This window comes from Macrobrachium rosenbergii, chromosome 40, assembly GCF_040412425.1.
Source record: "Macrobrachium rosenbergii isolate ZJJX-2024 chromosome 40, ASM4041242v1, whole genome shotgun sequence".
Taxonomy (NCBI): Eukaryota; Metazoa; Arthropoda; class Malacostraca; order Decapoda; family Palaemonidae; genus Macrobrachium; species Macrobrachium rosenbergii.
The window spans coordinates 32,005,733-32,020,066 of NC_089780.1; the positions used below are offsets into that span (position 1 = coordinate 32,005,733).

The 14,334-nt window shown below is 45.9% G+C and overlaps 1 protein-coding gene across 1 annotated transcript in view; it reads right to left on the bottom strand.

The window, feature by feature from the left end:
- The window catches only part of LOC136826316 (stress-induced-phosphoprotein 1-like), a 199,016-nt gene extending 188,122 nt beyond the window's left edge, over positions 1 to 10,894 (bottom strand). The window contains exon 1 of the mRNA XM_067083560.1: positions 10,644 to 10,894. Coding sequence (XP_066939661.1) covers positions 10,644 to 10,664 — 21 coding nt within the window. The 5' untranslated portion in view covers positions 10,665 to 10,894. The remainder of the gene's footprint in view (positions 1 to 10,643) is intronic.
- Positions 10,895 to 14,334: the final 3,440 nt, after the last annotated feature.

Consider the following 14,334-nt stretch of genomic DNA (forward strand, 5'->3'; position numbering starts at 1 on the left):
CTCCCCCCCTCTTGCACATGCCAAGTCTGGGGTTAGTGCTAGCATGGAATGAGGTTTGTGGCGCTGGTGTCGCCACCTGGCGGGTGTTGAAAGATCCCAGGGCTGTAAGGCTCACCGCTCTGTTCAGGGGTTTTGATAAGGAGAGATCTTTCACATAGGTTTCTGTGGTAGTGGTAATTCACTCACCCTTCTTATACCGACGCCTTCCTGGAGAAGACGCCGACTGGGGTAGTAACCCCAACTTTCCTGAAAGCTCTTTTTCTCTGGTATATCTAGCATATTATACCTAGAAATTAATGCTGTAATGGAATTTCACCCGGTGACATTGGACCTTCCTCAAAATAGATTTTCCTTTGTCAAAATCCCTTATATATATATATATAATAATAAATTAATATTAAATTTTTGAAAGTAAATTGTATTTTTCCTAAATATACAAACCCGAGGTCCTTTACATTAGGAATTACTTTCAGCGTTAGGCTGAAACAGCCGTTAAACTCTTGAGCAAGGTGGTTAGAAGAAAATTTGTAACTACCGTCAGGTAGGAGGGAATACCCGCCTGCCCGGATGTAAACATTCCAGTTTGCCTTTCAGTCTAGGTTCAGATTGAAGGGTTGTGGTAGGTTAAGTTTGGGTTTGTATGATGAAAGACATTTGTATGAATTAATTGTTCCATTTTGTTTGTTGTGATCTTTTTATTTTTGTTTTACTTTGTTTCCTTATTAAGTTTGTGTGTGTGTGTGTATATGGTGTTTATGAATGTGTTGTTGGTGTATGATTGTTTAATTAATCATTATTGTTACTTTCTTTTTCTTGCATTCTTACCGTTTGAAGAGCTTTGTATGAAACATTAAAGAAAACATTCGCTGGAGCGAGTGAAAAAAAAAATAGGAGCAGCTCCCCTTCACCTGAACCGTTGGAGCCTACAGATAAAAAAATATGGTGGGCTCTTGCCTCCATTAGAAGCCTCAAGTACTGTATAGTATAGTTTGTAAAGAAAAAGAAGAAATCACCCCAAAGAGGGAGACAGAAAAAGGGTAAGACTGAGAAGTTTGAGGTGAATGAAGAAGGTGAAAAGGTTACTGAAGAAGTTGATGTTGACAGTGAAAAACTATGGAGTGAAAAATATAACACTACATTTCCTGATTTATTGTCAGCAAGGTTTAAAAGGTTCTTTTGGGGGTTATGTTAGTACTAAGTTAGGCTAAGTTAGGTATAAGAGTAAGTAGGAAATAAGTTAGATTAAGTATTGAAAGTAAATAAAATTAGGATAAGGTTCTGCTTGAAGGTCTTCAGGCCAATGTAATACAGTATTAAGGAAATAAATTAGGTTAAGGAAAATCAGAGTTTAATTTAATAACCTCCAAAACTGTTCCCATCATACTGCCCCAATTGTGTACTATAAAGAGAAAGCCCCTACAGGATGGCACTGGTTGGAGGGAGGAATCTGAGTCTCTCCTGAACTGACTGGAGTTCTGCACACCTGGGCTACTCTGGGTCGAAAGAGCGAGGAGTACCCGAGCCTCTGACATATTGATCGGAGTGTAGGAACTGCAAGATCAAATGTCAGATACTGGACCTTTTCGCAGAAGTGAAGAAACGTAACTCCTACGAAATAGGCTGGAAGGATCTAGAGCTGAAGGCAGTAAGGAAAAGCCGACATAGGGTTCCCTTATTGCCAGTCTCTCCTTCCTCCCCTTGCTAGAGGAAGGAGCGGAATAGCTTCTATGATTCTAAGAAAAATAGAATGGATGCTCGATGTGTAGTCTTACCGCATCAGTGCCAGTTCCAGCAGCTATTGGTTCGAGTCCTATTCTCATCCCCAAGGGGGAGAAGTTGGAGGATGGGGAAGGAGGAGGAAGAGAGGCCAGTCACTCTCGGAATCCTTCTCACTTCCAGAACCAACACCTTAGGCGAGATGCTAATCGTCCTCTTGAAGGAGCCGGGTAAGAAAACACAACTTGTTGAGCAGCCACCAGAGCCAAGGAAAAAAGGTTCATACGCCTGTGGACAAGAATGAAGGAAGAAGACAAGATTGTGGTCTAAGAGACCACGTCTTGCTTCCAGACTGATAGAAACTTCCGGAATGCGAGGGATGGACCAAGCCATCGACTTCGTGAGCTCTCAAGTGGAAGGTGCCGGTATCGTCGTCGTCAGCTGCGAAGTACCTCCTTTGATCGCTTCACGAAGTCAGGAGGAAGATGTGTCCTTACACACTTCTTCCTTGGGAGAGACAGTACTAGCGAAAACGTCGGCGACATCCAGGTTAGGAATGTCGAGCCTTCAGAAAGTACCACAGCTCCCTAACAGGACAAAGTAACGAATGATCTGGATCATCGACACAAAGTCCAAGGAGGAGGGGAACCCAAGGAGGAGGGGAACCAGAAGGACTCAAACCCGACAGTAGATGCCAATGAATTAGGAGTCCACCTACGGCATCCAAGAAGGAGTTGAGGTATGATCCCCATCCCTGTTCTTCCAACTTCTATGCCAAGGCCGGAGTAAGATGAGAGATGGTCCTGAGAGGGCATATCTCTATCCGACGACTCTCGTAAGGCGCATGCAGACCACGGACAGGAACACTAAACGACTCACATGCCACCCAGGAAACAGTTTCTGGGAGAGCATGAAGAAGCTTCTCTAGCTAAATCTCAACTGAGGAGAAGGCTACTTCAGATAGAAGACTAGGTCGCAAGAGCCTACGTTCTTCACAAATGAAAGGGAGAGAAGCAATCCTCGGCGGAGAAGAAGAGGAAGTCCAGGCTTGAAGAGCGACTCTGACCCGAGAAGAAGTTCCGTCAACGACACCATCAGCGAAGACAGATCCAGTCACTGGGACAGTGTTGCAGAGGACTTCAAGGGGTATCCAGCTATATCCGTTGCTGCTCGGCGAGAAAGCCTATGCTTGCAAGGAAAGCTGGAAGGTCTCCCAGTCCTGAACACACAGGGATGTACTGCCTCAAGAACTGCTTCTTGTGTAGCTGCTACAGGAGGTTGGGTCAAGCGGAATTCTTCTCGATGCCTCGGTAATCAGGTCGGATGAAGGCGAAGTCTTCAAGTAATTGTCTGTAATTCGGGGTGAGCAATGCTTGTGAATCCCTAGCGAAACGGACAAATACGGAGGGAAAAAATGTAGATATCGAGTTTTCCCCAAAAAGACAGCATGCCTCACCAAAGCAGCCCCTGGTCTGGTATGAAGGAGCGAGAAAAACTACCGACTTGTTGTGCAGGGAGGCAACAGAAGGACGGTAGTGATTTCTCAGTCCAGCAGTCTCTGCATGAATCTTCGTGAAGAAAGAGTGAGCAGCATGTTCCGTTCAGATCACTCAAACCTGAGGCCAGGCTTGCCTACCAATACATCCCCACCAGGAATGCATCTGGTTAACTGAGCTGTCGAGTGTGCAATAGAACAACACTCGAGTACCTGCAAATGTCAAGATGAAACAGGAGGAAAAAATGATTACCTCTTGTTTGTTGACAAATGCCACTACTGTGGTTTTTTTGTTCAATGAAACCAGTGTGTCGCAAAACTCATCCTGAATTCTCGGACGGCCAAAAGGCTGCCCTGAGCCCAGGACGGTGATGAGAAGATACTGATTGTGTCTCGGTCACACACCTTCAAGACAAGGTCTTACCAGTGTGCGCCTATTCCTAAATCTGTGAATCCTTAAGTAGACACGAGATATGAGGGGAATATGCAAGCATATTCGAAGGTTCCTTCAATCAAGCATTAGCCTAACTCCTTCCTCATACTTCGAAGAGGAAAGAAGGACGAAGGAATGGAAGCAGACTTCCATTCTTCACCATGGGGAAGCTTCTGCAAGATGACAGGGTACCAAGCCAATTAACTAGCCGGGCTGGCATTTCCCGAATCGGGAGCATGGGAGAAGAGGTGGGATGGAAGTTCGATGGAAAGAATTGCCGAGACCTAAGGGAAATGGATACTTCTCCTGAAGGAATCCATTCCCAGGTCTCGGCAATGTCGCTGCCAGTTCCAGAGACTCGATAAATATCATTTCGTCCAGGCATCAGCAGTTGCAATCTTCTTCTGAAGCCTAGGACTTCTTAGCTAAGGAGTTGAGGGGGCTGGCTTGAACTCAAGGTCCAGTTGAGATGACTAAGACCCAAAGGTCTTGGCCATTGTCCAAAGGACAAGGCAGTGCCCTGGTACAAACCTTGATTACCGAGGTATCTGGCAAATCTCTGAAGGAGAAAGGCAGAACCAAGTAATGGTTCGTTCCTAAGGGTCGAGCCGACTTAAGAAACTGGAGATCCGAATTGGGACAAAGTCCTTCTCAGCATCAGAACTGTCCAAAAAACTGCAGTCGGCAAGGCCCTCCAAGGCAAGAAGAATTCATATTCTGTCGAGGCAGGGGGGAAAGCTTGGTGTCTCGACCTGAATTAACTCCTTCGAAGAAAAGAATTCATCAGGTCGAGAACGCTCTCAGAAGCCAGGACCGCGGCGATCCCTGACACTCTCAGCCCCTCGGGAACTGCAAGGGTTGCAAGTGATGAAGATTATTCATTGGGGGAGCCGCGGTCCTGTCCCAGGGTTCCTCGTGCCGACGAATCGGCGCGAAGTTCTCCGAAAACACGGGGGCGATCTCACCTTGAAGAGGAAGACCCTTGCTGTTTCCGAAGCATGAAACTCCTGTAGCTCTCTCCTTGGAGGGAGGCCTTGACAGATCCCACGAAACCCTCCTCGGCTACCTGGTTATACTACGAGAGAATCGGGGGACCGACACCCAAAGCACACCAGGCAGCCGAACTCCAAAGAAGTTCGTCGAATCTCTCTCTGTCCATCTCGTGCCTCTCGGAACAACCGAGAGGAGAAGAGACAGGTGAGGAGAAAGAGTATCCCTACCTGTCCTGCCAGTAAGATAAGCAGGAGAGGCAGCCCGTGAGCATTAATCAACCCCGGAGAGATTACTGCCACAAGGAAGAAGAGCACTTGTGATGTGGCAAAGCGCTTTCCTGGGAAGAGCAAAAGTTCACTCGAACATGGAGAACCCAAATTGGAAAAAAACAAAGACCCACACTACCAGCTGAGCCCAGATCATGCGAACGCGATCCAGCTGGTTGGTATGCAGTGGACTGGGAGGCAGGCGGGCTGCGGGGCGAGCCAAGCCAGTCTGGCAAGCCAAGTTGAGCCGAGCCAGTCTCATAAGCACGACCAGGGGCCGAGCCCAGCCGATCGCACGAACACAATAGGAACTGGGCAGGTGGAACTCATCTGCTGTGAACAATTGCTAGTTTCCCGAACTCTAAACTCCTTTGAGGCTGAAGCCCCTCGAGAAGAAGGTTCAAAGGGGATGCAGGAGCTACGGCAGAGGTTTGGAGGGCAGGAGCTATTGCAACGCCCAGGAACGTCATTTCCACAAGGCGACTTACTTCCCCTTCACGCTGACATCTTCTACAGGATGGCAGACATCGTAACCTCAAGACCAGCTGGCAGGAACACAACAGAAGCGGCCCAGGGCACGACCACTAGAAGTAGCGGGCACAATCACAACAGCCGATGCAGGAGCTACATTAGCAGTTCGGAAGGCACGAGCTACTGCAACAGACAGAAATGTCACATGAAAGTCACCAGCAGTGACAGGAACAATCAGGGCGGCTGCGGCAGGAGACCAGGAAGAACAGCCCAGAAACTGTCATCGAGTTGACATGAGCATAACACAGGGAACAGTAGGAGCAGATGGACCACATATACGCCAGAGGCAGTGCAACAGCATACATGAAGACCAGCAATGACAGTGGTCAATCCACATCGGCGGGAACAGAGTTAGAACGATCCCGACATGGAAATATGTCATCTGACCAGGTATTGTGGTCAATCCCAAAACAACACTAAATGAACGTTGGGACTGCTTCATGCGAGATATCCTTTGATATATCCAGCCAACTAGTGCTGTGTCTGCGATGCTCACTGTCAACCTGAAAGAAAAAGCAAAGATGATTAGTAGAGGGAGACTCCTTTTGCTACAAGGGGAACTGCCCTACGCAGTGAGAGGAGGTACTCTAGAAGAGGTCGCCCAATCACTCCCAGCCCTGGTCTTCACCCTGGGAAGGAGAAAAAGGGGAGAAGGAAGAACCTATGGGAAGAGAAAAAGGACGGAGGGGAGGCCACCAAGTGCGCCGTGGAAGCGGAACTTACCGACGAAGCCTGCAACCGCCCACCCAGCCCATAGTTCTCCAAGCGCAGGCGGCGAGCAACACTCAGCATAAGTAGGAAGGAAGTAGTGATGCCCCTTATACACGGACAGCGGAAGCCCAAGAAGGGAACGAAATCTTACGTCCCGATCAATGCAAGGGAGCGAAGAAATTATGTCCCAAACTATATCTCTGAATGTACAGGGGTGCCTTCAGTATTTATGTAAAGGGCTGCTGGAAGAGAAGCATTACCACTCGTTTACGCTTCTCCAATTACGCCCTTGGCCGTGAAACCCAAGACACAGCGCAGGGAACGACGGCTTATGCAAGGTTATCACAAATCGTGGGTTTGTATTAATAAATACTGTATCAAATACACGTATATATAAACAAAAATACAGAAAGATCCCACTATGATAATAAGAGCTTAACGACAGTCAGGCAGAGAGAACCAAAAACACGTCAGCAACGCATGACGGCCGAAAGCAAACTGGAATGTTTACATCCAGGCAGGCGGGTATTCCCACCTACCAGGCGGTAGTTACTGCCTAACCACCTTGCTCAAGAGTTTAACGGCCATTTCCAGCCTACGCCTGAAAGTAATTCCTAATGTAAAGGACCGATGGTTTGTATATCGTGTTGGAACAAATGATCTGGTTGTAAGAAACACGGGATCAATTGTCAGACTTCTGAGTGCCTTTGCGTGAAAGAGCAATCGTCAGTTCATGCAAAGTAGGCTAGGAAGAACTTGGAGTTGGGTGACATTAAGGCAATCACAAGCATTGGGTTTGTCTTATTGTCATGGTCTCCTTCCTCCCCTTGCAAGGGGAAGGAATGGGGTTGCTTCTATAAACCTGAACGGAAAATAGAATGGGAGCTCCCATTGGGTGCTTACCTGCACTGACCGCCAGATCCAGCATGTAAAGACACGTCTGCTCCCTGCCAGTGGGAAGAGAGCCAAGATGGAGAGAAAGAAGAGAGGCCAGTCACTCTACATTCTTTCTCCCAATCATAACCGTACATCTTAGGCGAGATGCAACCTGTCCTGTTAGAGGAGCTGGGTAAGCTACACAACTTGTTAAGCAGCCACCACATGACCCAAGGAAAAAGTGTCCAAGGACTTGTGAGCAGCATCCCGGAGGTAGAAGGTGAAGGTGGTCTGTTGGGACCACACACCTGCCTTCAGCACCTGCAGAACCGACATGTTCTTCCAGAATGCGAGGGACAGACCAATGCTGCGGACTTTGTGAGTTCTCCGACGAAGTGTACTGGTGTCGTCATCTCCAGCACCAGAATACGCTCTCCTTATCATCTCACGAAGACAGAAAGAGATCGTGTTCTTGGACATTTCTTTCTTGGTCAAGCCAGTACTAAAGAAAAGTCGTCGACACTCAGGTCAGAGACGTCAAGTCCTCTTCAGATAGCGCCGCAGCACTCTAACAGGACACAGCAGCATCTCATCTGGTTCAATACCTACAAAGTCCTCTAGGGAGGAGATCGTGAAGGAATTGAACTGTGTCAGGGACCGAAGGATTCTGAGTCTTCGCCACAAAATCCAGGATGAAATCGAGCATAATGGATCCCCATCCCCTCGAGTGTTTAACATCGAAGGAAAGTCTGTGTAGTTCGCCAACTCTCTTCGCCGATGCCAGGGCCAGCAAGAAGACGGTCTTGAGGGTCAGATCCCTGTCTGACGACTCTTGTAAAGGCTCGTAAGGTGCACGAATCAGGCTCTTTAAAACAAGAGTCACATCCCATGCAGGGGGCCTGAGATCCTAGGGTGGAGCACTTGTGGTGCTGGCAGGAAGAGCTGAGACACTTGGGAGCCTTGGCCCTTTCTCTTGCACTGCTCCTGAACTGGGCTGGGGAGAGCACTCTCCTAACCTGATCAGGATACTTGATATTCCACCGAATCTCGAGCACTAGGAGCGGCTCATGAACAAGGGCCCGAAGCAGCACCCGTCTTAGAGGCAGAACCTCTAGGACTGGGAACGGGATCGCAAACAGAGGTCTGCACGCCCATGGCTCCCGAAACACAAAACCCAGGGCTATGCAAATCGGTTTCCTAACTCGAAGGTTGGGAAGAGCCAATGAGAGACCCACTGCCTCCTCGGAAGGTGGCAGTCCCTAGACGTCCTAGGGCATCAAGGGTAAAGAAACAGCCTTCCTCTCCTTCAGCCAAAGGAGGTCTGTCCAGCTTCTGGGACCCCCTTGGACCTTGGGAGAGGAAGGGAAGAGGCAGCAGAAGACGAAATCGAAGATAAACTGAAGAAGACGGCGGCTCCCTTCACCTTCACTCCGACATCTTCTACAGGATGGTGGACACGAAACATCGTAACCTGCAGGGCAGCTAGGCAGGAACACAACGGAAGCGGCCCAGGACACCACCACCAGGAGAAGCAGCAGGCAAGATCAAGGCAGCTGATGCAGGAGCTACAGCAGCGGTTCGCAAGGCAGGAGCTACAGCAACAGCCAGGAACATTACATGAAAGTCACCAGCAGCGACAGGAAACGATCAGGGAGGCTGTGGCTCGAGACCAGGAAGAGCCACCCAGATGAATATAACACAGTAAACAGCAGGAGCAGATGGACCACAGATACGATAGAGGCAGTGCCACGTACATGAAGGCCAGCAATGACAGCGATCAATCCACATCGGCGGGAAGTGTCAGAATGATCCCAACGTGGAACTGTCATTCAAACCAGGTACTGTTTTTGTCCCGAAGCACCAGTGAATGAACGGTGGGACTCCAACATGCAAGATATCCCCTGAGATATCCAGCCAACTATGGCTGTGTCTGCGATGCTCACTGTCAACCTGAAAGAAAAAGCAAAGAGGCCCCTAGAAGAGGTCGCCTTACTGTCTGCAGGGCACCCCCTCCTCGCAGTCTTCTCCCGACAAGTGAGCGAAGAGGCAAAGGAGAGAGATCTCTACCGAAGGAGAGATAAGGAAGAATCTACATAGAGAGAGAAAAGTACGGAGAGGAGGCCACCAAGGGCGCCGTGGAAGTGGAGCTTACCGATGATAACCACAACCTCCCCCCCATTGCAACTCTAAGCGCGGGCGGTGAAAACAACACTCAGCACAAGTAGGAAGGAAGTAGTCATGCCCCTTGTACACGGAGGGCAGAAGCCCAGGATGGGAAGCAAACTCTTACGTCCTGATCAATGTAGGGGAGCGAAGATATTACGTCCCAATCTAATATGTATGAACGTACAGGGAAACGCCTTCAGTATCTAAATTAAGGGCTACTGGAAGAGAAGCATTACCACTTGGTTACGCTTCTCTAAATATGCCCTTGGCCGTCAAACCCAAGACTCGGCGCACGGGAACAACATGCATTATATACACAAAAATACAGGAAGATCCCACTAGGACAATAAAAGCTTAACAACAGTCAGGCGGAGAGATCCGAAACCACGTCTGCAACGCATGAAGGCCCAAAGCAAACTGGAATGTTTACATCCGGCCAGGCGGGTATTTCCGCCTACCAGGTGGTAGTTACAGCCTAATCACCTTGCAGTTTCCAGCCTACGCTGAAAGTAATTCCTAATGTACAGGACCAACAGTTTGTATATCGTGTCAGAACAAACATGACCTAAAGACAGCACAAACACTAAATGGGTAATTATAAGTATTAGCTCTGCACCTGTTTTTACCTTGGAAACTGGGTTTTTCTACAATTTTAGGGCTTCTGATACTGGCGGTGCACTTGTTTGTTGTCAGCCAAATGGAATGTCCCTTCACCGTGTTTAGTACTGGCAGGGGGGGTACCCATACGTTTACAAGTTATTGCACTTGCCGGATGGGATATGAACCATTCCAGAAGTGGCCGTGCTCTGTCTTGTGACGATTGCCTATGGAAACCCCTTGTTGGATGGACTTCAGGGGTTAATTACATTTGTGCAACAAAAACTGAAGGTAAATCCATAATTAGCAACCAAAAACTGTAGAAAACGTCCAGTTCGAAGGAAATCGCCACCGCGAAGCTACTACTTAGATCTACCAAATAATGTTAAAATATAAACAAAAGACAGCATACACACTAATAATGTGAATAATGTTAAAGCGTAGCCAAAACACAGCACAAAAACTAAATTATAAAGTAGTGCTACCAAAACACTAAACCGAACTAAGATAACACCGCAAGGATTCTCCGAGAGTTTCTGCAGCGACACAACAACAACCAGGTCACTTAGGTAACGTTTCACGGGGAGGGAGGGAGGGAGGGGGGAGAGGAATGGTTCCATTGGGTGCGGAGCTATTTAAATGAATTTAAAGGTTCCTAATTAATGGAGGGAATCGGAGGAGGAAAGGAAATGCCGACGGGATGAATGATGATCGCCGACTGAGAACGGAAGCGTCTTCCATAGGTTAAGCCTTAGGGGCAGGAGCCTATCCTAATCGAACCTTGGCAAATCCTCACTCGGACCGTTTTTTCGTGATGCCCAATTCCACCCGGCACCACTAAACCTCACAAAGCCCCTACCTTTGCCTTGGGGTCCGCCATGACTCGAAGGGAAGGCTCTGTCCAACGAAAACACGAGAGAGAATGAAGGGACGGCCGGCCGCGTGCTCCTCTAGGAGAATTCTCCAGAAGCCGAATGACAACAACACTAAAGTCTCAGTCGCTCTCTCTCGTTCTCCCTCCCTCCACCCTGCCCAAGTTGTCGTACCCTCCTTTACGGTACGACTCTCCCCTGCCAGACGCCCTTCGCGATTTTTCTCTTACTGTACGACCTCCGTTCTCCAGAATGGTCTCGCCAGCTCTCCTCTCGCTTACGGCTTTCACGTGAAGGGGAACTTTTTTCCACGATCTCACGATCTCTCGGTTATGACCTTGTTTGGACCTTGGCTTTCACATGAAGGGGAGCATTTGATCGGTTATTATGGCTTTCACATGAAGGATAACTTTTTCTCAGCTACGGCTTTTACATGAAAGGGAGCTTTTGATCGGTTATTATGGCTAAGTTTCACATGAAGGGTAACTTTTTCTCAGCTACGGCTTTCACATGAAGGGGAGCTTTTTTCGGTTATGGCTTTCAAATGAGAGGGAAGTTTTTATCGGTTACATGGAGATTGCTTTTTTTCGTTTATGGCTTTCATGTGAAAGGGAACTTTTTTTTTGGTTATGGCTATCACATGAAAGGGAACTTTTTCTAGTTATGGCTTTCACAAGAAGGGTAATTTTTCTCAGTTATGGCGCATTCATATGAAAGGGAGCTGTTTTCGTTATGGTTTTCATATGAAGAAGAAATTTTTGGGTTTGACTTTCACATGAACGGCAACTTTTTTCAGTTATGGCTTTCACATGAAGGGCAACTTTTTTCGGTTATGGCTTTCACATGAAGGACAACTTTTTTCGGTTATGGCTTTCACATGAAGGACAACTTTTTTCGGTTATGGCTTTCACATGAAGGACAACTTTTTTCGGTTATGGCTTTCACATGAAGGGCAACTTTTTTCGGTTATGGCTTTCACATGGACAACTTTTTTCGGTTATGGCTTTCACATGAAGGGCAACTTTTTTCGGTTATGGCTTTCACAGGATGGGGAAATTTTTTTCGGTTATGGCTTTCACATGAAGGGCAACTTTTTTCGGTTATGGCTTTCACAGGATGGGGAATTTTTTTGGTTATGGCTTTCACACGAAGACAAAACTTTTTCGGTTATGGCTTTTACATGAAGGGGGACTTTTCATACGGGGATCGTGGTGTAAAATTGACCGTTTATGAGCGAAGTAGACTGTAGGCTATGCTTTATGATGTGACTTGGTCTAAAACCTTTAAAAGTCTTGTGTAAGGCATCACCAGTCCCGCTTTGCAGCTTCTAGAAACAGGGAGATCTCTCTCAATACGATACCTTAATGACACGCTGCTTTTGCTAATAGTATCACATTTAGGTATTTCCCAGTTCTGAGTAGTCACTATTGGCAGGGACTCAGATCGCAGATTGCTTTGATCTCCCTCTCTCTAGAACTTACGAGTGCTCAGTACCTACGGAATGCACACGAGTTGATACCCAGAGGACTCATTATGCGTCACCTTTTTTCACTAAGATACTATGAACACCGCATATTTACCGGATCAAATTATGTTCATCGTGAACTGAACATCATAGAGTCCCTGCAATAATGAAAGAGATAAATGCAACACACTTTTTAAATCAAAACTTGCAATGGATTTTATAATTAAGAAGTAAACATATTTAATGGGTGGTTGCATCCACAACGAATGAAAATAGCTCGATCAAAAGGAATGAAAAAAATCATTGGTACACAAAATGAGTCGAAATCATTGTGTAATTCAAATGATAAGGTCGTTTTTCGCTCTTTTATAAATACACACACACACACACACACACACACACACACACACACACACACCACAGGATACTATATATTTAGTCAGGTCCAAACTTGAGCCAAAAAGTTGGTTGTATCATACTGCACTCGGATTTTATTAAATGAAAAATAAAAAAGAGCCTTTGAGGAAAGTTCTACGATTAGCGCGAATACAGAACTGATTTACGATGTTAATATTAACATAAAAACTCCCAGGTAGTAATCAATTATTTACAAAATTCAGGGCAAGACATTCATGAATTTCAGTGTAATGGTTATATGCAATTAATAAATTAGTGGTGTGTGACTGCTTAATTTGAGTAGTGTCCTTGCTGCCCACGTGGTACTCGCACTTACGCATGGGGTACACGCGTGGAAGCGGGGAGGGTTTCCGCCATCTGCTTTTTTTTCTTTCTTTCTTTCTTTCTTTAACCCTTCTAGCAACGTCATTCAGTGATTTAAAAAAGCGGAAAATCTCATCTGAAGACCCGGTGAAGACATCTTATGAGAAAGTAAAGGTTAAAGAGGAGGAAATAAGGCAACAGCAGAAAAATGGGAAAGAAATCAAAAGACATATCAATATACAAGAAAAGTCAAGAGGAATGGAATATAAAATTTAGGCCAAAGGCCAAGCGCTGGGACCTATGAGGAGGCCATTCACCACCGAAAGGGAAATGAGAACAGAAAGGTTATAGAGGTGTAACCAGAGCAAAACCTCGCGGCAGTTACGTTATGAAACAAACTTAGGAGAGGGTAGAAAGCAAGATGGAAGAAAGAGAATATGGACGGAGCTACAGTTGAAGGAATGAAAGGGGTTACAGCTAGGGGTCGAAGGGATGCCGCAAAGTACCTTAAGTGATGCCTACGGTGCACCACGTGATGTGCACTGGCGGCACTCACGGCCTGCAGGGAAAGTAATAAGCAAGTCAGGAGGGCAGTATCAAAGCCAAGGATAAAGCATCTATATATATATATATATATATATATATATATATATATATATATATATATATATATATATATATATATATATATATATATATATATATATAGTATAAAAGCCAAGTATAAAGATATATATATATATATATATATATATATATATATATATATATATATATATATATATATATATATATATATATATATATATATATAGTAATAAGCAAGTCAGGAGGGCAGTATCAAAAGCCAAGGATAAAGCATATATATATATATATATATATATATATATATATATATATATATATATATATATATATATATATATATACAGTATATGCTCAGTTGCATCAAGATTTGGAAGCGTGGTCAAGATTCTGGTCCAGATGGCATGGAAGATACTGGACGAAGAGGGAATAAATGCACTGAGGGAGCTAGTGAAAAAAATTATGCAAAGGAAAGTTGTACCATAAAATGGAAAAAGCACACTTACTGATTTTAAGGAGAGAGGAGACTTGCAAAGTTGTAATAACTATAAAGGAACTGAATTAATGGCCCATATATTGATAATATTGAAAGAATTATAAAAGGAACACTTAGGCAGAAGGTCAAGATGGAAAGACAGCAAACTAGGCTTCATGAAAGACATGAAAGATATAGTAATGGAGAAGTACGCAGAGAAGCAAAGGGTCTTCACATGGCCTTTTGACATAATAGTTAGGCAAGAGGTGCGGAGAAGTTTGATGGGGAGGGAGGCACCGAATGCACAGAACTGTACCAACCACCATGGAAAGGGACTTGGGATGACTAGCAGTTTCCAGATGACGATAGGAGTGCACCAGGGATCAGCACTGAGCCCCTCTGGCTCAATAATGTGCTGGATGTAATGACCGAG